The sequence below is a fragment of the Oncorhynchus nerka genome, linkage group LG10, assembly GCF_034236695.1.
Source record: "Oncorhynchus nerka isolate Pitt River linkage group LG10, Oner_Uvic_2.0, whole genome shotgun sequence".
NCBI lineage: Eukaryota > Metazoa > Chordata > Actinopteri > Salmoniformes > Salmonidae > Oncorhynchus > Oncorhynchus nerka.
In genome coordinates this window covers 31,973,052-31,998,269 of record NC_088405.1, presented here as the reverse complement: position 1 = coordinate 31,998,269, position 25,218 = coordinate 31,973,052, and the positions used below count along the sequence as shown (strand labels likewise).

At 45.5% G+C, this 25,218-nt stretch overlaps 1 protein-coding gene across 7 annotated transcripts in view; it reads left to right on the top strand.

The window, feature by feature from the left end:
* The window catches only part of LOC115135153 (latent-transforming growth factor beta-binding protein 1-like), a 133,950-nt gene that overhangs the window by 79,418 nt on the left and 29,314 nt on the right, over positions 1-25,218 (top strand). For 5 of the 7 annotated variants that reach the window (XM_029669517.2, XM_029669516.2, XM_029669515.2 and 2 more), the window contains 9 exons: positions 8,347-8,469; positions 12,586-12,708; positions 13,394-13,516; positions 15,530-15,652; positions 16,711-16,836; positions 17,321-17,449; positions 19,427-19,549; positions 19,714-19,845; positions 22,209-22,337. In XM_029669517.2, the coding sequence (XP_029525377.2) occupies positions 8,347-8,469; positions 12,586-12,708; positions 13,394-13,516; positions 15,530-15,652; positions 16,711-16,836; positions 17,321-17,449; positions 19,427-19,549; positions 19,714-19,845; positions 22,209-22,337 (1,131 nt within the window). The remainder of the gene's footprint in view (positions 1-8,346; positions 8,470-12,585; positions 12,709-13,393; positions 13,517-15,529; positions 15,653-16,710; positions 16,837-17,320; positions 17,450-19,426; positions 19,550-19,713; positions 19,846-22,208; positions 22,338-25,218) is intronic. The other 2 variants (XM_029669519.2, XM_065023217.1) reach the window with 1 other exon arrangement.

Below are 25,218 nucleotides of genomic sequence, written 5' to 3'. Positions count from 1 at the left end.
GTTGAGAACAAGTTCTCATTTGCAACTGCGACCTGGCCAAGATAAAGAGTAGCAATTCGACACATACAACGACACAGAGTTACACATGGAATAAACCAAACATACAGTCAATAATACAGTAGAACAAAAGAAAACAAAAAGTCTATATACAGTGAGTGCAAATGAGGTAAGTTAAGGAAATAAATAGGCCATGGTGGCGAAGTAATTACAATATAGCAATTAAACACTGGAATGGTCGATCGGCAGAAGATGAATGTGCAGGTAGAGATACTGGGGTGCAAAGGAGCTAAATAAATAAATACCAGTATGCGGATGAGGTAGGTAGATGGGCTGTTTACAGATAGGCTAAGTACAGGTGCAGTGATCTGTGAGCTGCTCTGACAGCTGGTGCTTAAAGCTAGTGAGGGAGATGTGAGTCTCCAGCTTCAGAGATTTTTGCAATTCGTTCCAGTCATTGGCAGCAGAGAACTGGAAGGAAAGACAGCCAAAGGAGGAATTGGCTTTGGGGGTGACCAGTGAGATATACCTGCTGGAGCGCGTGCTACGAGTGGGTGCTGCTATGGTGACCAGTGAGCTGAGATAAGGCGGGGCTTTACCTAGCAGAGACTTGTAGATAACCTGTAGCCAGTGGGTTTGGCGACGAGTATGAAGCGAGGGCCAACCAACGAGAGCGTACAGGTCGCAATGTTGGGTAGTGTATGGGGCTTTGGTGACAAAACAGATGGCACTGTGATAGACTGCATCCAGTTTGTTGAGTAGAGTGTTGGAGGATATTTTATAGATGACATCACCGAAGTCGAGGTTCGGTAGGATGGTCAGTTTTACGAGGGTATGTTTGGCAGCATGAGTGAAGGATGCTTTGTTGCGATATAGGAAGCCAATTCTAGATTTAATTTTGGATTGGAGATGCTTAATGTGAGTCTGGAAGGAGAGTTTACAGTCTAACCAGACACCCAGGTATTTGTAGTACACAGATGGATGGTGAAGGCGTGATTCATCACTCCAGAGTCCAATAGCGGCAAGCTTTACACCACTCCAGCCGATGCTTGGCATTGCGCATGGTGGTCTTAGGCTTGTGTGTGGCTGCTCAGCCATGGAAACCCATTTCATGAAGCTCCCTTCGAACAGTTCTTTTGCTGACGTTGCTTCCAGATACAGTGTTACAACCGAGGACAAATTATTCTTACTTGCTACACGCTTCAGCACTCGGCGGTCTCATTCTGTGAGCTTGTGTGGCCTTCCACTTCACAATAACAGCACTTACAGCTGACTGGGGAAGCTCTAGCAGGGCAGAAATTTGGAGCGAGCGGTCGCATCTGCACTCGGTCCGCAGGTAGTATTACATTTCATTACATTTCATTATAGTACAACGGTTTGATTTGTCTAATCTTAGCAATTTCTTCTTAGCTAGCTACATAGCCGTCTTTGTATCATAGATAATTGCGTAATTATCGTATTTCGTCGTCCTAACGCAGTCTACACTGCACTGCAGCTAGCCAGCTAGCTAACGTCCACCGTTAGCTAGTCCACCGTCTACCGATTAGCAGCACAACTATTACACTCAACTGAACGACTTGATTAGTGTAGTGTTAGCTAGCTACATAGTTGTCTTTGCTGTCTTCGTACCCAAGATAATTGTGTAGTTTAGAGTGTGTAGTTTTATGTCGTCCTTAACATAGGAGACTCTGCTAGCTAGCCAACAGCTAGCCAACGTCTACCGAACAGAACTTCTGCACTCAACAATCCGGTCGCATTTCGCTTCGCTCCACAGGTAGTATCACATTTTTCATTTCATTTCATTACAGTACAACGGCTTGATTTGTTTGATCGTAGCTAGCTACATAGCTAGCTACATAGCCGTCTTTGTATCAAAGATAATTGTGTAGTCTAGAGCGATTTCCTAGGTTAGCTAGCCAGCTATTGTCGTTCTTTTAACGCAACGTAACGTAATCAACACTGCTAGCTAGCCAGCTAGCCCCGAATAGCAGCACAGTAGAAACTATTACACTCAACGGAACGACTTGATTAGTGTAGTGTCAACAACGCAGCCAATGCCAGCTAGCCTACATAGTCAACAACGCAGCCTCTGCCAGCTAGCCTACTTCAGCAGTACTGTATCATTTTAATCATTTTAGTCAATAAGATTCTTGCTACGTAAGCTTAACTTTCTGAACACTCGTGACGTGTAGTCCACTTGTCATTCCAATCTCCTTTGCATTAGCGTAGCCTCTTGTGTAGCCTGTCAACTATGTGTCTGTCTATCCCTGTTCTCTCCTCTCTGCACAGACCATACAAACGCTCCACACCGCGTGGCCGCGGCCACCTAATCTGGTGGTCCCAGCGCGCACGACCCACGTGGAGTTCCAGGTCTCCGGTAGCCTCTGGAACTGCCGATCTGCGGCCAACAAGGCAGAGTTCATCTCCGCCTATGTCTCCCTCCAGTCCCTCGACTTCTTGGCACTGACGGAAACATGGATCACCACAGACAACACTGCTACTCCTACTGCTCTCTCTTCGTCTGCCCACGTGTTCTCGCACACCCCGAGAGCTTCTGGTCAGCGGGGTGGTGGCACCGGGATCCTCATCTCTCCCAAGTGGTCATTCTCTCCTTCTCCCTTACCCATCTGTCTATCGCCTCCTTTGAATTCCATGCTGTCACAGTTACCAGCCCTTTCAAGCTTAACATCCTTATCATTTATCGCCCTCCAGGTTCCCTCGGAGAGTTCATCAATGAGCTTGATGCCTTGATAAGCTCCTTTCCTGAGGACGGCTCACCTCTCACAGTTCTGGGCGACTTTAACCTCCCCACGCCTACCTTTGACTCATTCCTCTCTGCCTCCTTCTTTCCACTCCTCTCCTCTTTTGACCTCACCCTCTCACCTTCCCCCTACTCACAAGGCAGGAAATACGCTCGACCTCATCTTTACTAGATGCTGTTCTTCCACTAACCTCGTTGCAACTCCCTCCAAGTCTCCGACCACTACCTTGTATCCTTTTCCCTCTCGCTCTCATCCAACACTTCCCACACTGCCCCTACTCGGATGGTATCGCGCCGTCCCAACCTTCGCTCTCTCTCCCCGCTACTCTCTCCTCTTCCATCCTATCATCTCTTCCCTCTGCTCAAACCTTCTCCAACCTATCTCCTGATTCTGCCTCCTCAACCCTCCTCTCCTCCCTTTCTGCATCCTTTGACTCTCTATGTCCCCTATCCTCCAGGCCGGCTCGGTCCTCCCCTCCCGCTCCGTGGCTCGACGACTCATTGCGAGCTCACAGAACAGGGCTCCGGGCAGCCGAGCGGAAATGGAGGAAAACTCGCCTCCCTGCGGACCTGACATCCTTTCACTCCCTCCTCTCTACATTTTCCTCTTCTCTCTCTGCTGCTAAAGCCACTTTCTACCACTCTAAATTCCAAGCATCTGCCTCTAACCCTAGGAAGCTCTTTGCAACCTTCTCCTCCCTCCTGAATCCTCCTCCCCCTCCCCCCTCCTCCCTCTCTGCAGATGACTTCGTCAACCATTTTGAAAAGAAGGTCGACGACATCCGATCCTCGTTTGCTAAGTCAAACGACACCGCTGGTTCTGCTCACACTGCCCTACCCTGTGCTCTGACCTCTTTCTCCCCTCTCTCTCCAGATGAAATCTCGCGTCTTGTGACGGCCGGCCGCCCAACAACCTGCCCGCTTGACCCTATCCCCTCCTCTCTTCTCCAGACCATTTCCGGAGACCTTCTCCCTTACCTCACCTCGCTCATCAACTCATCCCTGACCGCTGGCTACGTCCCTTCCGTCTTCAAGAGAGCGAGAGTTGCACCCCTTCTGAAAAAACCTACACTCGATCCCTCCGATGTCAACAACTACAGACCAGTATCCCTTCTTTCTTTTCTCTCCAAAACTCTTGAACGTGCCGTCCTTGGCCAGCTCTCCCGCTATCTCTCTCAGAATGACCTTCTTGATCCAAATCAGTCAGGTTTCAAGACTAGTCATTCAACTGAGACTGCTCTTCTCTGTATCACGGAGGCGCTCCGCACTGCTAAAGCTAACTCTCTCTCCTCTGCTCTCATCCTTCTAGACCTATCGGCTGCCTTCGATACTGTGAACCATCAGATCCTCCTCTCCACCCTCTCCGAGTTGGGCATCTCCGGCGCGGCCCACGCTTGGATTGCGTCCTACCTGACAGGTCGCTCCTACCAGGTGGCGTGGCGAGAATCCGTCTCCACACCACGTGCTCTCACCACTGGTGTCCCCCAGGGCTCTGTTCTAGGCCCTCTCCTATTCTCGCTATACACCAAGTCACTTGGCTCTGTCATAACCTCACATGGTCTCTCCTATCATTGCTATGCAGACGACACACAATTAATCTTCTCCTTTCCCCCTTCTGATGACCAGGTGGCGAATCGCATCTCTGCATGTCTGGCAGACATATCCGTGTGGATGACGGATCACCACCTCAAGCTGAACCTCGGCAAGACGGAGCTGCTCTTCCTCCCGGGGAAGGACTGCCCGTTCCATGATCTCGCCATCACGGTTGACAACTCCATTGTGTCCTCCTCCCAGAGCGCTAAGAACCTTGGCGTGATCCTGGACAACACCCTGTCGTTCTCAACTAACATCAAGGCGGTGGCCCGTTCCTGTAGGTTCATGCTCTACAACATCCGCAGAGTACGACCCTGCCTCACACAGGAAGCGGCGCAGGTCCTAATCCAGGCACTTGTCATCTCCCGTCTGGATTACTGCAACTCGCTGTTGGCTGGGCTCCCTGCCTGTGCCATTAAACCCCTACAACTCATCCAGAACGCCGCAGCCCGTCTGGTGTTCAACCTTCCCAAGTTCTCTCACGTCACCCCGCTCCTCCGCTCCCTCCACTGGCTTCCAGTTGAAGCTCGCATCCGCTACAAGACCATGGTGCTTGCCTACGGAGCTGTGAGGGAACGGCACCTCAGTACCTCCAGGCTCTGATCAGGCCCTACACCCAAACAAGGGCACTGCGTTCATCCACCTCTGGCCTGCTCGCCTCCCTACCACTGAGGAAGTACAGTTCCCGCTCAGCCCAGTCAAAACTGTTCGCTGCTCTGGCCCCCCAATGGTGGAACAAACTCCCTCACGACGCCAGGACAGCGGAGTCAATCACCACCTTCCGGAGACACCTGAAACCCCACCTCTTTAAGGAATACCTAGGATAGGATAAAGTAATCCCTCTCACCCCCCCTCCTCCTGAAAAGATTTAGATGCACTACTGTTCCACTGGAGGTCATAAGGTGAATGCACCAATTTGTAAGTCGCTCTGGATAAGAGCGTCTGCTAAATGACTTAAATGTAAATGTAAATGTTGTTGGAAAGGTGGCATCCTATTTCGGTGCCACGTTGAAAGTCACTGAGCTCTTCAGTATGGGCCATTCTACTGCCAATGTTTGTCTATGGAGATTGCATGGCTGTGTGCTCGATTTGATACACCTGTCAGCAACGGGTGTGGCTGAAATAGCCGAATCCACTAATTTGAAGGGGTGTCCACATACTTTTGTATATATTGTGTAGGGGTGTGTGTGTGTCTGTATGAACGTGGGGAGAACACCCACTGCTCTGCTGTTAGGTGTGTGCTTTGTCCTGCGGCTGGTATTGACATTGGCTCGTCCCCCACTCCATCTCTCTTACACTCCGCCTTTACTACGAAGTCCAAGAGTTTCCCCCGAATCCCTGAGCCACAGCACTGGTTCACTGCTTCTCTGTCTTCTCAAAGCCCTCACACAGACTGCAAGCAAGGGGAATTAGGACAGACTGTATTTCTGGCGAGGTATTTAGTGAGACGATATCAATATTTAGCATTTCTAAGACTATCCTCATTTAATCTTTAGCGTTTCATACTATCCTCCGCTTACAGTAGTATGTTTTTTACCCTGCTGTTGGTCATATACAGCCCACCTTTGAAAACTCACCAGCTACAGTGCCTTGCGAAAGTTTTCACCCCCCTTGGCATTTTTCCTATTTTGTTGCCTTACAATCTGGAATTAAAATAGATTTTGGGGGGGTTTGTATCATTTGATTTACACAACAATGCCTACCACTTTGAAGATGCAACTTTTTTATTGTTTTATTGTGAAACAAACAAGAAATAAGGCAAAAAAAACAAACAGAAAACCTAAGCAAGCATAACTATTCACCCCCCCAAAGTCAATACTTTGTAGAGCCACTTTTTGCAGAAATTATAGCTGCAAGTCTCTTCGGATATGTTTCTATAAGCTTGGCACATCTAGCCACTGGGATTTTTGCCCATTCTTCAAGGAAAAACTGCTCCAGCTCCTTCAAGTTGGATGGGTTCTGCTGGTGTACAGCAATCTTTAAGTCATACCACAGATTATTAATTGGATTGAGGTCTGGGCTTTGACTAGGCCATTCCAAGACTTTTAAATGTTTCCCCTTAAACCACTCGAGTGTTGCTTTAGCAGTATGCTTAGGGTCATTGTCCTGCTGGAAGGTGAACCTCCGTCCCAGTCTCAAATCTCTGGAAGACTGAAACAGGTTTCCCTCAAGAATTCCCTGTATTTAGCGCCATCCATCATTCTGACCAGTTTCCCAGTCCCTGCCGATGAAGAAAAACCCCACAGCATGATGCTGCCACCACCATGCTTCACTGGGGATGTTGTTCTCAGGGTGATGAGAGGTGTTGGGTTTGAGCCAGACATAGCGTTTTCCTTGATGGCCAAAAGCTCAATTTTTGTCTCATCTGACCAGAGAACCTTCTTCCATATGTTTGGGGAGTCTCCCCCATGCCTTTTGGCGAACTCTAAACGGCTATGCTTATTTTTTTCTTTAAGCAATTACTTTCTTTTCTGGCCACTCTTCCGTAAAGCCCAGCTCTGTGGAATGTATGGCTTAAAGTGGTCCTATGGACAGATACTCCAGTCTCCGCTGTGGAGCTTTGCAGCTCCTTCAGGGTTATCTTTGGTCTCTTTGTTGCCTCTCTGATTAATGCCCTCCTTGCCTGGTCCATTAGTTTTGGTGGGCGGCCCTCTCTTGGCAGGTTTGTTGTGGTGCCATATTCTTTCAATTTTTTAATAATGGATTTAATGGTGCTCTGTGGGATGTTCAAAGTTTCAGATATTTTTTTATAACCCAACCCTGATCTGTACTTCTCCACAACTTTGTCCCTGACCTGTTTGGAGAGCTCCTTGGTCTACATGGTGCCGCTTGCTTGGTGGTGCCCCTTGCTTGGTGGTGCCCCTTGCTTAGTGGTGTTGCAGACTCTGGGGCCTTTCAGAACAGGTGTATATATACTGATATCATGTGACAGATCATGTGACACTTAGATTGCACACAGGTGGGCTTTATTCAATTAATTATGTGACTTCTGAAGGTAATTGGTTATACCAGATCTTATTTAGGGGCTTCATAGCAAAGGGGGTGAATACATACTGAATACATACTGCACGCACCACTTTTCAGTTTTTAATTTAATTTCAGTAATTGTTTTCATTTCACTTCACCAATTTGGACTATTTTGTGTATGTCCATTATATGAAATCCAAATAAAAATCTATTTAAATTACAGGTTGTAATGCAACAAAATAGGGAAAACGTTAAGGGGGTGAATCCTTTTGCAAGGCACTGTACATTTTTTTTTTTTTTTTTTTACCTTTATTTTACTAGGCAAGTCAGTTAAGAACAAATTCTTATTTTGTATCTTGTACCTTGTCAGCTCGGGGGTTTGAACTTGCAACCTTCCGGTTACTAGTCCAACGCTCTAACCACTAGGCTACCCTGCCGCCCCACATGTGCAGACTAGGTCGCTGGGTACAGTATTGCAGATAGAGGACAGTCTGGTGGTTTGTCTGTCTGTCTTGTCAATGAGGTGCATTAGGCCTCACATCAGGTTTAATCCTAGCTCCAAGACATCATGTTAGCTGCCTGGGAGACCTGCAGCAGAATCAACACACACATTCTATGAGTGAAATCCCTACCCTGTATGGACAGTATTACCCAACCATATTTATAGCAGCAGTAACCCAGCCTGCAGATGTCTGGGTCACACAGCCAATCCCATAGGGAGACCCTCCAAAGTCTCATTGGAGGTAGTGGTGCTGGTTTAGCTTCTTAGCTAGGTCATGCCAACTTTCAAGGGGTCTGTGTTCGTGTGTATCCTATCCACGATAATGAGGGTTGTTTACACACATTATGCAGTTCCAGGTGCATTACCTTAACCCAGGTGAAGGTTGGCCCAATCCATTAATCACAAATACCAGTGTGCTGGAGCTTCTTTTTCAAATATCCTTCCTAGCATGCCAGCATGTTTAGACATTTGAGATATTAAGCACATTGTAAAAGTGTTTGACTCCCATTTTCTTGACTCTGTCCAGACGTAGACGAATGCCTGGACCCGTCAACTTGTGCCAACGGGAGGTGCTCCAACTTTGAGGGATACTTTGTCTGCTTGTGTAACGATGGATTCACACTCAGCTTAGATGGACAATCATGCGAAGGTAACATCCTAATTCTTTTCCCTAGTGTCTATCTCTATGTTTCATGGTTTTATGTGACTTTCAAACGACAGCCCAAACCTGTATGGACAGTGTTGCACAGCCATATTTAACATGAGTTTCTAGGAACCTAATCCATTTCTGTTTAATACCAACCATGGACACATAAAAATTACGGCCAAATATATTGGCACCCTTCTGCAGTTATCTTGGTGAAAGGCTGTGCAACCAAGTTCTAGCTCCGGGTGCCAATACTTTTGTCCATGCCACTTGTCTTTATTTTCTCAATTAAAATTGTAAACATAGGTTTACAAAAATTTAATTGGTTCTTTAATGTTGAAAATCTAATCACAAGTTGTGGTGACCAATATATATTTTTAAACTTATTTTAGAAGAAATAGGGAATTATTTAAGTATTTGGTATTTGCCTCCTTCCTGATTTCTTATTTGTTTGTCACAGTTAAATGTTTCAGATCATCAAACACATTTTAATATTACACAAAGATAACCCAAGTAACCACAAAATGCAGTTTTTAAGTGATGATTTTATTTATTAAGGGGAAAAAGCTACCCAAACCTTCATGGCCCTATGTGACAAAGTAATTGCCCCCCCTTGTTAAATCTTTTAATTTGGAAAGCTGAGTTCAATTTCACTAGCCACACCCAGGCCTGATTACTGCCAGATCTGTTGAATCAAGAAATCACTTAAATAGAACCCGTCTGACAAAGTGAAGTAGGCCAAATGATCTCAAAAAGAAAGACAGCATGCCGCGATCCAAAGAATTTCAGGAACAGATGAGAAACAAAGTAATTGACATCTATCAGTCTGGAAAGGGTTACAAAGCCATTTCTAAAGCTTTGGGACTCCAGCGAACCACGGTGAGAGCCATTATCCACAAATGGAGAAAATTTTGAACAGTGGTGAACCTTCCCAGGAATGGCCGGCCTACCAAAATTACCACAAGAGCGCAGTGACGACTCATCCAATAGGTCACAAAAGAACCTACAACAACATCTAAAGAACTGCAGGCCTCACTTGCCTCAGTTAAGGTCAGTGTTCATGACTCAACCATAAGAAAGAGACTGGGCAAAAATGGCATCCATGGCAGAGTTCCAAGAAACCACTGCTGACCAAAAAGAACATAGGCTCGTCTCACTTTTGGCAAAAAAAAACATCTTGATGATCCCCAAGACTTTTGGGAAAATATTCTGTGGACTGACGAGACAAAAGTTGAACTTTTTGGAAGGTGTGCATGAATTCTGCTCTCTACCAAAAAATCCTGAAGGAGAATGTCCGGCCATCAGTTCGTGACCTCAAGCTGAAACGCACTTGGGTTCTGCAGCAGGACAATGATCCAAAACACACCAACAAGTCCACTTCTGAATGGCTTAAAAAAAACAAAATGAAGGTTTTGAAGTGGCCTAGTCAAAGTCCGGACTTGAATCTGATTGATATGCTGTGGCGTGATCTTAAAAAAGGCGGTTCATGCTCGGAAACCCTCCAATGTGGCCGAATTAACCTTTCTAGGGCAGGTTTTCCGCGAGCGGAACCCCTTGACAACATTCCACTGAAAAGGCAGCGCACAAAATTCTAAAATATTTTTTAGAAATATGTAACTTTCACACATTAACAAGTCCAATACAGCAAATGAAAGATAATCTTCTTGTTAATCTACCCGTGTCCGATTTCAAAAAGGCTTTATAGCGAAAGCACAACATATTATTATGTTAGGAGATAACCAAGTCAAAAAAACACACAGCCATTTTTTCCAGCCAAAGATAGGAGTCACAAAAAGCAGAAATATAGATAAAATTAATCACTAACCTTTGATTTTCATCAGATGACACTCATAGGACATAATGTTACACAATACATGTATGTTTTGTTCAATAATGTGCATATTTATATCCCAAAATCTCAGTTTACATTGGCGCGTTACGTGCAGTAATGTTTTGATTCCAAAACATCCGGTGATTTTGAAGAACTACTCATAATAAACATTGATAAAAGATACAAGTGTTATTCACAGAATTAAAGATAGACTTCTCCTTAATGCAACCGCTGTGTCAGATTTTTTTTTAAACGTATGGAAAAAGCATCATCTGAGTACGGCGCTCAAAGCCCAATCCAGCCAAAGAAATATCCGCCATGTTGGAGTCAACAGAAGTTAGAAATAACATTATAAATATTCCCTTACCTTTGATGATCTTCATCAGAATGCACTCCCAGGAATCCCAGTTTGACAATAAATGACTGATTTGTTCCATAAAGTCCATCATTTATGTCCAAATAGCCACTTGTTGTTAGCGTGTTCTGCCCAGTAATCCATCTTCATGAGGTGCGAGCACTTCGTCCAGACAAAATCTTGACGAGTTCCATTACAGGTCGTAGAAACAAGTCAAACGATCTATGGAATCAATCTTTAGGATGTTTTTAACATAAATCATCAATAAGGTTCCAACCGGAGAATTCCTATGTCTGAAGAAAAGCACTGGAACGAGAGCTAACTCTGTCGGGAGCGCGCGTCACAAGCCTGAGACACTCTGCCAGACCCATGACTCATTCAGCTCCCATTACATTACATTACATTTACATTTAAGTCATTTAGCAGACGCTCTTATCCAGAGCGACTTACAAATTGGTGCGTTCACCTTATGACATCCAGTGGAACAGCCACTTTACAATAGTGCATCTAAATCTTTTAAGGGGGGTGAGAAGGATTACTTTATCCTATCCTAGGTATTCCTTAAAGAGGTGGGGTTTCAGGTGTCTCCGGAAGGTGGTGATTGACTCCGCTGTCCTGGCGTCGTGAGGGAGTTTGTTCCACCATTGGGGGGCCAGAGCATCCTTTATAGCAGAAGCCTGAAACAAGTTTCTAAAGACAGTTGACATCTAGTGGAAGCCTTAGGAAGTGCAACCTGACCTCATAGACACTGTGTAGGCCAAGCTTTGAAAAACTACAAACCTCAGATTTCCCACTTCCTGGTTGGATTTTTCTCAGGTTTTTGCCTGCCATGTGAGTTCTGTTATACTCACAGACATCATTCAAACAGTTTTAGAAACTTCAGAGTGTTTCCTATCCAATACTACTAATAATATGCATATATTAGCATCTGGGACAGAGTAGGAGGCAGTTCACTCTGGGCACGCTATTTATCCAAAAGTGAAAATGCTGCCCCCTATCCCAAAAAGGATAAAACAATTCTGCAAAGAGAAGTGGGCCAAAATTCCTTCACAGCGATGTGAAAGACTCATTGCCAGTTATCGCAAACACTTGATTGCAGTTGCTGCTGCTGAGGGTGGCACAACCAGTTATTAGGTTTAGGGGGCAATTACTTTTTCATATAGGGCCATGAAGGTTCGGATAGCGTTTTTACCTTAATAAATAAAATCATCACTTAAAAACTGCATTTTGTGTTTACTTGTGTTATCTTTGTGTAATATTTAAATGCGTTTGATCTGAAACATTTTAGTGTGACAAATGTGCAAAAAAATAAGAAATCAGGAAGGAGGCAAATACTTTTTCACAGCACTGAACATGTGTGCTAATATATTTCGGCGCAACTGTACAAGGACAAAGAACACCGTAGGAAAGGTGCGTCACTCAGCATTTCCAGAGAGTCTGTGTTGCATGTGGTGGATGGCTGTGAGAAGTTTTCACACAGTATCCTGACCAAGCCACAGCGGGTAAATATGATACGAGTCGGAACAGGAAATCGTTAGACCATATGACACACTCCAGATAGACCTTTATAGCAGCAGTAACCCAGCCTGCAGATGTATAGGTCACACAGACAATCCCATAGGGAGACCCTCCAAAGTCTCATTGGAGGTAGTGGTGCTGGTTTAGCTTCTAAGGCTAGGTCATGCCGACTTTCAAGGGGTCTGTGTTCGTGTGTATCCTATCCACGATAATGAGGGTTGTTTACACACATTATGCAGTTCCAGGTGCATTACCTTAACCCAGGTGAAGGTTGGCCCAATCCATTAATCACAAATACCAGTGTGCTGGAGCTTCTTTTTCAAATATCCTTCCTAGCATGCCAGCATGTTTAGACATTTGAGATATTAAGCACATTGTAAAAGTGTTTGACTCCCATTTTCTTGACTCTGTCCAGACGTAGACGAATGCCTGGACCCGTCAACTTGTGCCAACGGGAGGTGCTCCAACTTTGAGGGATACTTTGTCTGCTTGTGTAACGATGGATTCACACTCAGCTTAGATGGACAATCATGCGAAGGTAACATCCTAATTCTTTTCCCTAGTGTCTATCTCTATGTTTCATGGTTTTATGTGACTTTCAAACGACAGCCCAAACCTGTATGGACAGTGTTGCACAGCCATATTTAACATGAGTTTCTAGGAACCTAATCTGTTTAATACCAACCATGGACACATAAAATTACGGCCAAATATATTGGCATCCTTCTGCAGTTATCTTGGTGAAATTCTGTGCAACCAAGTTCTAGCTCCGGGTGCCAATACTTTTGTCCATGCCACTTGTCTTTAGTTTCTCAATTAAAATTGTGAACATTAGTTTACAAAAATGTATTGGTTGTTTAATGTTGAAAATCTAATCACAAGTTGTGGTGACCAATATATATTTTTGAACTCATTTTCGAAGAAATAGAGAATTACTTAAGGAAACTACATGTGTGTTAATATATTTCGGTGCAACTGTACAAGGACTGTGTTCATGTGGTTGTATCCTATCCAAGATAATGAGGGTTGTTTACACACATTATGCAGTTCCAGGTGCATTACCTTAACCCAGGTGAAGGTTGGCCCAATCCATTAATCACAAATACCAGTGTGCTGGAGCTTCTTTTTCAAATATCCTTCCTAGCATGCCAGCATGTTTAGACATTTGAGATATTAAGCACATTGTAAAAGTGTTTGACTCCCATTTTCTTGACTCTGTCCAGACGTAGACGAATGCCTGGACCCGTCAACTTGTGCCAACGGGAGGTGCTCCAACTTTGAGGGATACTTTGTCTGCTTTTGTAACGATGGATTCACACTCAGCTTAGATGGACAGTCATGCGAAGGTAACATCCTAATTCTAATCCGTAGTGTCTATCTAGTTTTTCATGGTTCTATTTGACTTTCAAATGACAGCCCCAAACTAGCTCTACCAAGTCCCTGAATGATCTAGAAGACTGGATGACATTATAACTGGATGATGTCATAGTTTAGAGAATCACCCTTTTAGCCCAAGCTGAATTAGCCACTGGTTAGAAACTTCCAGAATGCCCATAAATATATACAGTATAATTGCTGCACAGAGTGAATGCTGTAAAAGTAAGTACTACCCCATAGTTACTAATTTGTTCGGGCACTGTTTGTATATGTGACATAGTTAATGACTCTGCCTGCCTAAGACTGTCAGTTTAGCCCAGCGAAGCACTTTTTCTTGGCTTTTTCCACAGTATTTCATGCCAGTCACAAGGCACCTTGCTTAAAGGACTATTTTACCCATGCAATTGAGTGGTTTTGTTGTTTTCAGTAGTCCCAAGGTAGATGCATTCACACAAAAAAAGCATTTCAAAACGATGTCTAGATATCTAGCTTTGAATGTCCTGATCCAGTCCTGATGTTCACCATTGTCCATTTGAGTCAATTCCTACAACTCCCAAGATTCCCCTCTCTCTAACTGGGTAGAGTGGTCGGTGTGTGGCTTGAACTTGGTTCAACAGCAGGTGTCAAACAGTGGAGGCTGCTGGCGGGTGGATGGCTCATAATAATGACTGGAATGACATCAAACACATAGATACCATTCCACTAATTCTGCTCCAGCCATTATTTTGAGCCCGTCCTCCCCAATTAAGGTGCCATCAAAACCTCCTGTGGTGTCCCAAAAGTGCTTCACCTTAATCAAATATATGACAGGAGAGATTATTTCACAGAAAATAGTCATGTTCCTTGAGATTTGCCGGAGTTGTGACGGAAAGTAGCAAACAGCCATGCTCTGAGCAGAGCATCCCAAGTGGAGCCGTTGCTATACTCACACACCTGCAGAGCCAGCAGGAAGCAGGTGACACACAGAGAGGAGCAGCTCATTTACTAACTGAGGAAATTATTTATCGTTTCTGGTTTCGGGCAGAACCAATCAGGCCTGGGTAGTGTAGGGCCTGAACGTCGCGGGCATGGGTAGGGTTCGGGCCGAGCTCTAGTAAACATTGGTCACAGAGATCATTTGAATTACACACCCACAGTCGGTTGAACACATATGAACAGCGCGACAGGTGGATTCAGCTAGCAAGTACTTTGACTCGGCTATGCAACTTTTTGACAAAAGGTGTGTTTCGATAGCTATGATGCAACTGTAGGCTAAATTATATTTCCAGACCGTATGTATGGTGGATTGACTAGAAATAAAAAAACACATGTGAAAATATATTTTGGGTAAAATTCCCCTTTAAGATTGAGGCTTTGTAGCGCACTTTTATAAATCATTCAGGATTTGCCCGGCAGCTCCCAACTTTTTCAGAGGACCATAGTGCCCACAGTGAAGCTATTGGATCCTGCTGAATAAATTATGGAATTTCAATAACCAACTTGGTCTGTTTGGGGCAATGAAATTATATGAAACACTGAGTTGCCACTCAAGTTGCTACCACATATCAATGTCTTTTCATATTTCTCCCAATATGCCACATCAATATGCCGCTGTTCACCTGGCCCACCTGGCCCAATTTGCCCTCTGGCACCTGAAATGATAAGAATTCTCTCTTTGCTACCTTGCTCAGGAAGTCTATCAAAATATGACTTATTCAATGTGAGGACACACTGGGCATTCAAGATGTGGTATAAAGTCCTACAGCATTGACAATACTTTGAACACACCTGTGCATTAAATTGACATTATTGAAAGTATTATTTCTTAATGTGCTAGACGTGTTATGCCTCTTTTTATGCATGATCTCATCCTCAAATAGGAATGGGCCATGTTGGATGTTATTGACTTTCGTGACACTGCTCAGAATTCTCAGTGCAGTACCCTGAGCCTTACTGCTTTTGTGTGATGGTTTTGCCTAAGAGTGTTGTGTGTTGTGCCCCAGATGTGGATGAGTGCCAGGATGAGCAGGTGTGTACCAGGGGACACTGCCAAAACACTGAGGGCTCTTTCCTCTGTAACTGTGGGCCCGGCTTTAGGGCCTCCCCGGCAGGGGACCAGTGTGACGGTAAGACTCTCATTATCCTCTGACCCTTGCCATTACACACTGACTTATACCGTTATACATTTGACTCATACCATTGTACACTTGCGCGTACAATTACACCCTCACATACACAATTACACCCTCACACTCTCACATACACAATTACACCCTCAGATACACAATTACACATTTTCTCATTCAGTACAATGTCTTACTGTGCAGTGGATATTTGGGACACATTGGAGTTAGCTGTGTTTAGATAGATCTGAAAAAAGTTCTTAAAATATACGCAGTGTACAAATCATTATGAACACCTGCTCTTTCCACTACAGACTGACCAGGTGAATCCAGGTGAAAGCTATGATCCCTTATTGATGTCACCAGTTAAATCCACTTCAATCAGTGTAGATGAAGGGGAGGAGACCGGTTAAATAAGGATTTTGAAGCCTTGAGACATGGATTGTGTATGTGTGCCATTCAGAGGGTGAATGGGCAAGACAAAATAATTAAGTGCCTTTGAACGAGGTATTGTAGTAGGTGCCAGGCGCACCGGTTTGTGTCAAGAACTGCAACGCTGCTGGGTTTTTCACGCTCAACAGTTTGCCGTGTGCATCAAGACTGGTCCACCACCCAAAAGACATCCAGGCAACTTGACATAACTGTGGGAAGCATTGGAGTCAACATGGGCCAGCATCACTGTGGAACGCTTTCGACACCTTGTAGAGTCTGGCGAATTGATGATGTTCTGAGGCCAAATGGGGGGGGACTCAATATTAGGAAGGTGTTCTTAATGATTTGTACACTCAGTATATATAATAATCTGATAATGATTCAGAAGATTGGATTTCTGAACTGGTATCAATATTTTGTACATTGTTAATCTAATTGAATGTATTTTGAATGATGTAATGTACAAACACATGGTAGAAAATATGTAGCTACCCTAATGAAAACCCTGAAACGGACTCAGCCACCGGTCCAGCATGTCCTCTATCTTCCCAGAAAGCATAGTGTCTGTGTGCGTCCATGATTGTGTGTGTGTGTGTTGCCTGTATTGAGAGCTGTCCCTTTGGTTGCAGATGTGGATGAGTGCCAGAAGCTGACCATGCCCTGTGACAGGGTGGGCCAGTGTGTCAACAACATGGGCTCCTACCACTGCAGCTGCCCCCAGGGCTACCAGCAGATCAACGGCACCAGCTGCCTAGGTATAGGCCACTCACTCCCTCCCTCACATACTCAAAACATACATGCAAAGACACACACGTGCACGCACGCACGCACACACACACGCACGCACGCACACATACTGACATAGATGCAGACACAGACACCTTCACACTCTCTTTGATGCAATAATTTGATATGCCTATAAACACACACACACACACACATACACCTGAACACACACTCTCACCAATACATGAACTTATTCTGACATACACACACCCACATCATGTGAGCGTGCCAGAGAAGCTGAGAGGCCAGGTGATTTCACATATCTCCCCTGCCTGTGGTAATGCTGATGTCATTCTTCATTATACGTGTGTACAAAGGAATCAGACACTGAGGCACCTGCAACAGTTAACAAGCCTCTGGCCTGTATCTCCCTCCCTTCCTCCTTCCTTCTTTCCCTGGTGTGTCATGTTGAATGACCTCACACCTGCGCCTTGGTCTGGCTGTCCCCAACAGATGTTGACGAGTGTCTGGACGACCCGGAGCTGTGTTCCCCACACGGGGAGTGTCTCAACGCTGAGGGCTCCTTCTACTGCGTCTGTGAGAGAGGCTTCGCTGCCGGCCAGGACAAACACACCTGTGAAGGTAGGCCACACAATAATATGACACCCTGCCTCTTCCAGTGATCTGCAGTTGTTGTGGCGGGGGTTTCTCTGGGCCAAGAGGCTTGGTGAAATGCCATATAAGCCGAGTTCGAGTGATTAGAAGTGTTAGGAGGCTTCTCACTGATTCACTGACTCATTTTCTTCACCCAGTCACTCATTCATTCTCTCACTCACTCGAGTCGCTCTTTCTTTGCATCCACATGTGTTGGTGTAGTAGAGGAAAAATGCACGTAAGCACCTTTACCCTCATATCGCAGAGAAGTGCATTGATAATAGAGGGGCTGTTACTCTATTTGCTGTGAATTGCCGTGAATGGCGATCAGCGTTTACACACACGCACACGCACACACACACACACGATCTATCCACAACACCAGTTCTTTAGCGGTGGTTTGATTGATAGCAGTGCCATGTTTGGTTGTGGTTTTCTCTGGTTCAACTGATGTGTATCTGACATTTATACGATGTTAGTCGGATGCTTGTCTAACGCCTCCGTCTCATGCTGCATGTTCCCTCCGCTCTGCTGGCTCCGTCTCTCTCCCTGCCGATGCCTTGTTGCTCCTGGAAGAGAGTGGCTTTCATTTCTTTCGCATATGGTTTCTGCTTTTCTTCCACCAAAGACCTTGATGCCAGGAGTCTTGCCCCGTGCCAGAGTTGTTTTAAATGCCCTTTCCTGCAGTAAAAAAAGAGAAAAAACAGAGAAGGAAGCCTTTGAGCTCGCTGTCTAGACAAGGAGGAATATTTTCTGCTGTACTCTGTTACTCCTGATTTATGCAGGAGCTCAGGCTCAGTGTGTGTGTGTGTGTGTGTGTGTGTGTGTGTGTGTGTGTGTGTGTGTGTGTGTGTGTGTGTGTGTGTAAATGCGGACACGTGCGCGGGCGGGCAGCGTACCCACATACGTGTGGAGTTCTGGACATCATAAGCAATTACCACCACAATAGTATTTTTGGTCGTAATCCAATTTGAACCTTTCATGTCATTTCACTGATCCCTTTCACTGAGGAAATGAATTAGGGGGATACGCCATCGTACGTGAGCATCCTGCATGTTGTACAAGTCTGTAAAGCTGACAACAGGACATCCTTCAGCAGAGTTAACAGCAGATTACTTTTGCAGGTGCCATCACTGAGGCTGAGGGGTGGGATTCCAATTAGCTAAAGACAGACACATGATCCTCCCAAGCCAAAAGGAGGCAAGCAGAGGAAATAGCATTTACTGTTAGGGGAGTTCTCCTCTTCCCTCCTCCTGTGGTATAAATATGTTTTCAGCCTGAACATGGCTCCACGATAGGCCCCTGTGAGGTGGGGCCACGACCTTGTTTAATCCTGGGAACATGGGCCCAGTGAACCAGCAATAGGACATGGGCCATAAAACACCTCAGCGCCCCCCAGCTCAGCCCCCCCAGCTCAGCCCCCGCAGCTCAGCCCACCGCTTTCCCTGTTTATTTTGGACCAGCAGAACCACAGCTGAGGAGCAGACTGGGACTGAGGCCCGGACCACAATCAAAGCACAGGGGTCCCGGCCCACAGCTCTTCTACCCAGACTCCAGCTTGGCTTTAGTACAGTAATACCCCAAGGGGCAACAGACTGTCCTCCCCTGTAACAGCCAAAGGATGGTCTGACCCAATAAGAAGGATGTTTGGGCTCCAGGGAGGGCCTGTTTGACATCTAGATTGAATTGGGTCCAGCAGAGATCAAGAGGAAGATGAAACCTGCTGTGGCCTGTCACATCTGCTTCTGCCGTTGTCTCTCTCTCTGTCTCTTTCATCTCTGGCTCTGATGACGTGAAGCTTTTTCTATGAGTCTCGGTCAACGGACTTTCAGGGTATCCAAGGACATCCAAGTCTTCAACTGTTTGGTGTTTGTTTCAAACACCCCTTGAGAACATTTTTTTTGTTGGCATATAGGGCATACCGGTATGCTGAGTTTGTGTGTGTACGTGTGTGTTTCTTTGCAGACGTCGATGAGTGCTCGCATGGCACCAGGTGTGTTGGCGGCTCCTGTGAGAACAGCCAGGGTTCCTACAGATGCCTGTGTGACAGTGGCTACCGCCTGCAGGCAGACACTGACACATGCCTGGGTTGGTAACACTCTGGCACACAACTACATATCCCATCATTCTCTATGCCAATCATGATTTCCTGAGGACCACAATTCAAGCATCGCTACTGTGTTCAGTTCAGTGGGGTGTATAAGTGTTTAGCTGGGTTTTGACTGGGGTTCTGTGGTTCTGTGCTCTCCCAGATATCGACGAGTGTTCAGAGTTGGGGGGGAGCATCTGTGGGGCGTGGCAGTGTGAGAACATGGAGGGCTCCTATAGGTGTGTGGTGGACTGCCCCCCTGGACACAACCATGGCCCAGAGGGCATCTGTATGGGTGAGTCGGCATCATCAGGGCAGCAATAGCCCTGCAAACTTTCAGCTGTCGCCCCATCCAATCCTTTGCTTTTAAAATACCCATGCACTCCTATTCCACACATGTATCTCATCTTACCCTCCTCCATCCATCCATCCATCCATCAAAACTCACCTTACCCCCTCACCCATCAACACACCTTTCCATACCATTCCCCATCCATCTACATACATTTTTGTTCTGGCCTATCAACTGCTTTTTGGTGGACAGTGAGCAGTACAAAGAGTCACCTTGGCTTGACATTTGTACATGTACACTATATAAACAAAAGTATGTGGAAATATCTTTACATTTGTGGATTTGACTATTTCAGCCACACCCTTTGCTGGCAGGTGTATAAAATTGAACACACAGCCGTGCAATCTCCATAGACAAACATTGGCAGTAGAACGATCTTACTGAAGAGCTCAGTGACGTTCAACGTGGCACCGTCATAAGATGCTGCCTTTCTAACAAGTCAGTTCATCACATTTCTGCCCTGCTAGAGCTGCCCCGGTCAACTGTAAGTGCTGTTATTGTGAAGTGGAAATGTTTAGGAGCATCAACGGCTCAGCCACAAAGTGGTACGCCACACAAGCTTACATAATGGGACCGCCGAGTGCTGAAGCGCGTAGCACATAAAAATGGTCTGTCCTCGCTACCGAGTTCCAAACTGCCTCTGGAAGCAACTTCAGCACAAGAAGTGTTTGTCGGGAGCTTCATGAAATGGGTTTATCATAATTATATATATATTTTGTACTTCTACCCCTTTTTCTCGCCAATTTCGTGATATCCTATTGGTAGTTACAGTATTGTCCCATCGCTGCAACTCCCAAACGGACTCGGGAGAGGCAAAGGTCGAGAGCCGTGCGTCCTCCGAAACACGACCCTGACAAGCTGCTCTGCTTCTTGACACTATGCTCGCTTAACCCGGAAGCCAGCCGCACCAATGTGTCAGAGGAAACACTGTCCAGTTGGCGAGCGAAGTCAGCTTGCAGGCGCCCGGCCCGCCACAAGGAGTCGCTAGAGCGCGATGGGACAAGGAAACTCGGACAACGCTGGGCCAATTGTGCGCCACCTCATGGGTGTCACAGCCGGCTGTTACCCAGCCTGGGATCGAACCCGGGTCTGTAGTGACGCCTCAAGCACTGCGATGCAGAGCCTTAGTCCGCTGCGCCACTCGGGAGGCCCCTAAATGGAAATCTTACTGCTACAGCATACAATGGCATTCTGGACAATTCTGTGCTTCCAACTTTGTGGCAATAGTTTGGGGAAGGCCCTTTCCTGTTTCAGCATGACAATGCCCCTGTGCACAAAGTGAGGTCCATACAGATATGGTTTGTCGAGATCGGTGTGGAAGAACTTGACTGGCCTGCACAGACACCTTTTGGATTAATTGGAACGACGACTGCGAGCCAGGCCTAAATGCCCAACATCAGTGTCCGACCTCGCTAATGTAATGTAGAAGAGTGGAGGCTCTGTTATAGCAGGAAAGGGGGGACCAACTCCATATTAATGCCCATTGTTTTGGAATGAGATGTTTGATGAGCAGGTGTCCACATACTTTTGGTCATGTAGTGTATGTCTCTTGTATGTTTTGGGGGTAGGGGGGTGTGTCAATAGACTTTGCACCATCTCGTTGGTCCAGCTAACTCAAGCTTGTTCTCTACTAATTATCTCCACAGAACAGATTCCTCAGTGACCATAGTAACTCACTATGAGCATCTGTTGTGAGGCAGCAGCATTACGTCTGTTGCGTGTGCTTGTTTGGGGGTCTGGCGGTTGTTTAAACTGTTTGGGTTACACAGTGTTCCAGTTTAGAATGCTCTGTTTGCCCAGCTCAGCCGAGACAAGAGGACGTTTATGTGAGACATGTTTTGTCTACGGCTCGCCATGATTTTCCTAGTGTTCTTTTGTGATAATATTTGAGCATATTTATTACAGTCTTCGCAGAGTGTGGAGTCTAATGTACACACACACACTCAAACACCCATACACACACACACACACAAACTCACTCACTCACACACACGCACACACACACACTGTACATGCAAACATACACACACACTTTTTTCAGTGTGGATCTGCCTTTCATTTATTTTGGCCCTGCCTCTATATGCTTCGTGGTATACTGTACTGTGCTGCTTTGCCTCTGGACACAGCAAATATTTTCAGATTGGACTGTCTGGATGCTCATACTCATAATAAATGGCACCAATGAGAGATTTGCTTCAAAACCTGAGACTAGTTCCACTGCAGCTCAGTGGGTGTAGGCCTCTGCTCTACCACCAAGAGTGTATAGAAGAACAGGTAACTAAACTTTGACCCTTCTCGTTCTGCAGACATTGATGAGTGCAACGTCAATGCCACAGGGTGTGGCAGCCACGGCTTCTGTGAGAACATGGTCGGATCCTTCCGCTGCCTGTGTGACCGGGGCTACCAGGAGTCCCAGGAGGGCCTCGGCTGTGTGGGTGAGTAGGAGTGGGGTGTGTCAGTGTGGGTGGGTGGGTTTTGGGCGACAAAATCTCATTGATTGATTATCAGACGAGTCACAGGCTTTTGGTTATGACTCAGGCTACTACGCCAGTGAAGTGCATAATGCTAAGCTACGTAACATGCTACAGTAGCAAAATGTTCTGATCATATGAGCAAACTAGAATAAAGATGATCATGAGCACTCACTCACCTCAGCTAATAGTTTCCCAGCGTAATTGTTTCCAAATATCAAAACCGGGATTTAGTGTGAACCAAAATCTGACATTGATTGATTTATCAAGACAAGTCCCCCATGCTTGTCTCCAAGCAGCACGATGGCGCTGTCCCAATCAAAACAGTGCTGAAATGATCATCTTGGTGACAATACACGATTGTTGCTTTAAATTAGTGTAACGGTTGGATATTACTTTGGGAGTTTCAGTCGAACTTTAAGCAAGAATTTGATACATGCCTTCAATTGCATTACTTTGTTCCAATATTTAACCATTCCTAACTAAGATGAGTTGTCCTCTCTCTGTGCTTGTTCTAGGCCCAGTGGCTGCATTCTTCTCAACACCAGTTTAACTCTATATGCTGTTTTTTATATATCAGGCTTTTTTTGGTGTTCGGGCTCAATTCATTTCTGTGATGTCAGACCAGGCCCGGGCTTGGGTTTCAGCTCACCGGGCTTGGGTTTCAGCTCACCGGGCTTGGGTTTCAGCTCACCGGGCTTGGGTCGGACCGGCCTCAAATTTTCAGGCCCGATGAGAACTCTAATATCATGATGTTGGCCAAAAACTCCATCCCACCCAAACAGGCTAAAATTCCAGGTGTTTTTTTTGTAGCTCTTACACTAAAAGGGCATTATCATTTTTACAACTTCAGAGTGTAATTTAGACCTCATAGTGTGGAAATATACATATATATTTTACTGAAAATAACGTTTTTGACTGCACTGCCCCTTTAACACTGGCCAATTTGCTGTGTGCTATGAAAGGGCTTCCATATATTTCAAGAACCTTTTAGGATTCTGAAGAACCGTAGATGCCACGTCAAGAATCCCCCACTTAACTCAAAGGTTCTTTATCGGGCAAAAGTTCAAACCATTTAAGAACCTTCATTCTTCTCAGTGTAAGTGTCCTGCTGAAAGCATTGGAACACTCTTAAAACCAAACTGCTAGCGTTGATGGCTAAAACTTCTGCTCCCTTCTTGAGACAACTCCAGCAGAGTTGTCATGACGACTGAATGACAGCTCACTCCTATTATGTATATGCTGGGTAGTCTGCCATGGCTATATCTGTCAACCTCGAAAACCAAGAGTAACCTTTTCAATCTTAAAATGAGATTTATTTCCTCATTCAATGGCAACTACTGTAGCCTTTAGCCAATTATAAACATTAATTTGTCCATGCAAAGCAATAGGAAGTATGATTGAGTGTATTTTCCTGACAGCTATTTTCCTCTGAAGTTTGTTGGCAGTGCTAGAAATGTATGCTTCATGCTAGTCTTCCAGATTGTGTAGATATGAAATCATGTCATCTAAGACTTGCATGTGCTGATATGGTGTGGGCCATTTTAATGCAGGGCCATTTTGGGACAGTAGTTTCCCCTCTTTGCATGAAAAAAAAAAGATGGTAGACATGTCGCCGGACATTTGATCGATGTGGCCATTTATTTTCATTCAATTTGAAGGTGTAGCTCACGCTGTTACGTTTTAAACATCTCCCGCTGTGTCTGCAGAGCTCCTCAGACCCTAGGATTGGAAAATGCACTGGAGCTTAGACTCTGCTGTCTCACACACAAGCATACACACACTCGCAGGCACACACACGCACCCAAACACACACACACACATACCGTTGAAGTGGAAGTAATGGAGAGTTGTAAAAGCTGTATCTGCTGTCTGTCAGTGTGAGTCCAGGGTTCTGGTTCCTGTCTGCCTATCCCCACTGAAGAGAAAGTTTCACTATAAAGACAGAGAATTTGATGACATTTTTTGCCTTTTGACTTGACTTGTTTTAATACTGGAGTTGTCTGAATCAGATCTATAGGTTACACAAAATGTTCTTTCTTGATGTAATGTACCGTATGTTTGGTCGACCAGGTTCTTTCTCAGTCAATAGCTTTTTCTGGTCTGGGCTTGGCTGTGGTGGTTCGCTGTCAGTGATGCATGGCTTTCATTTCAGCCCCGGGCTGCAACGGATTCAAAGGTGAGTGTGTTCTGTCCGAAAATCCATCCCTGATACCAAATCAAACCCCAGACAACCCCATCACCTTGGACTGATGTCTTCCTCAGCCAAGCCAGGGGTCATTCTTCCACAGACCCACAGAAAACCACTGCTCACTCTGTCAAAAGAGCTCAGAATGCTGTTTTTTCTGTTACTCTCAATTTCATTCTCTCGGTTTGAGGGTTTGAGTGGGGAATCATCATCAGATAGAGAGCCAGTGAGTTCATGTTTTTGGACAAGCTGAAGAATTGGAGCTCGTTTGTCTTGGTGGTTTCTTTAACTGGGCCCATGCAGTTCCCATCTATTCCAATTTCCTCCTGCAGAAAGGCCTGTCAGAGCCCTGAAAGTGGGTCGCAGGCACTCTCATATTGAAGCTGATAAAATACTTCCTTCAGCCAGACCTCTCTGACCTGTGCGCACATACATACACACACACACACACACGCGCGCGTATACATTCATACATTCATACATTTACACAAACACTTTTACACACACATGCACTCCCTGCACCATACACACATACACTAACCTGCAACGCACACCGATACACACGCACGCGCACACACACACACGCACACACGCACACACACACACACACACACACACACACACACACACACACACAGTCACGTCCACTTACGCATA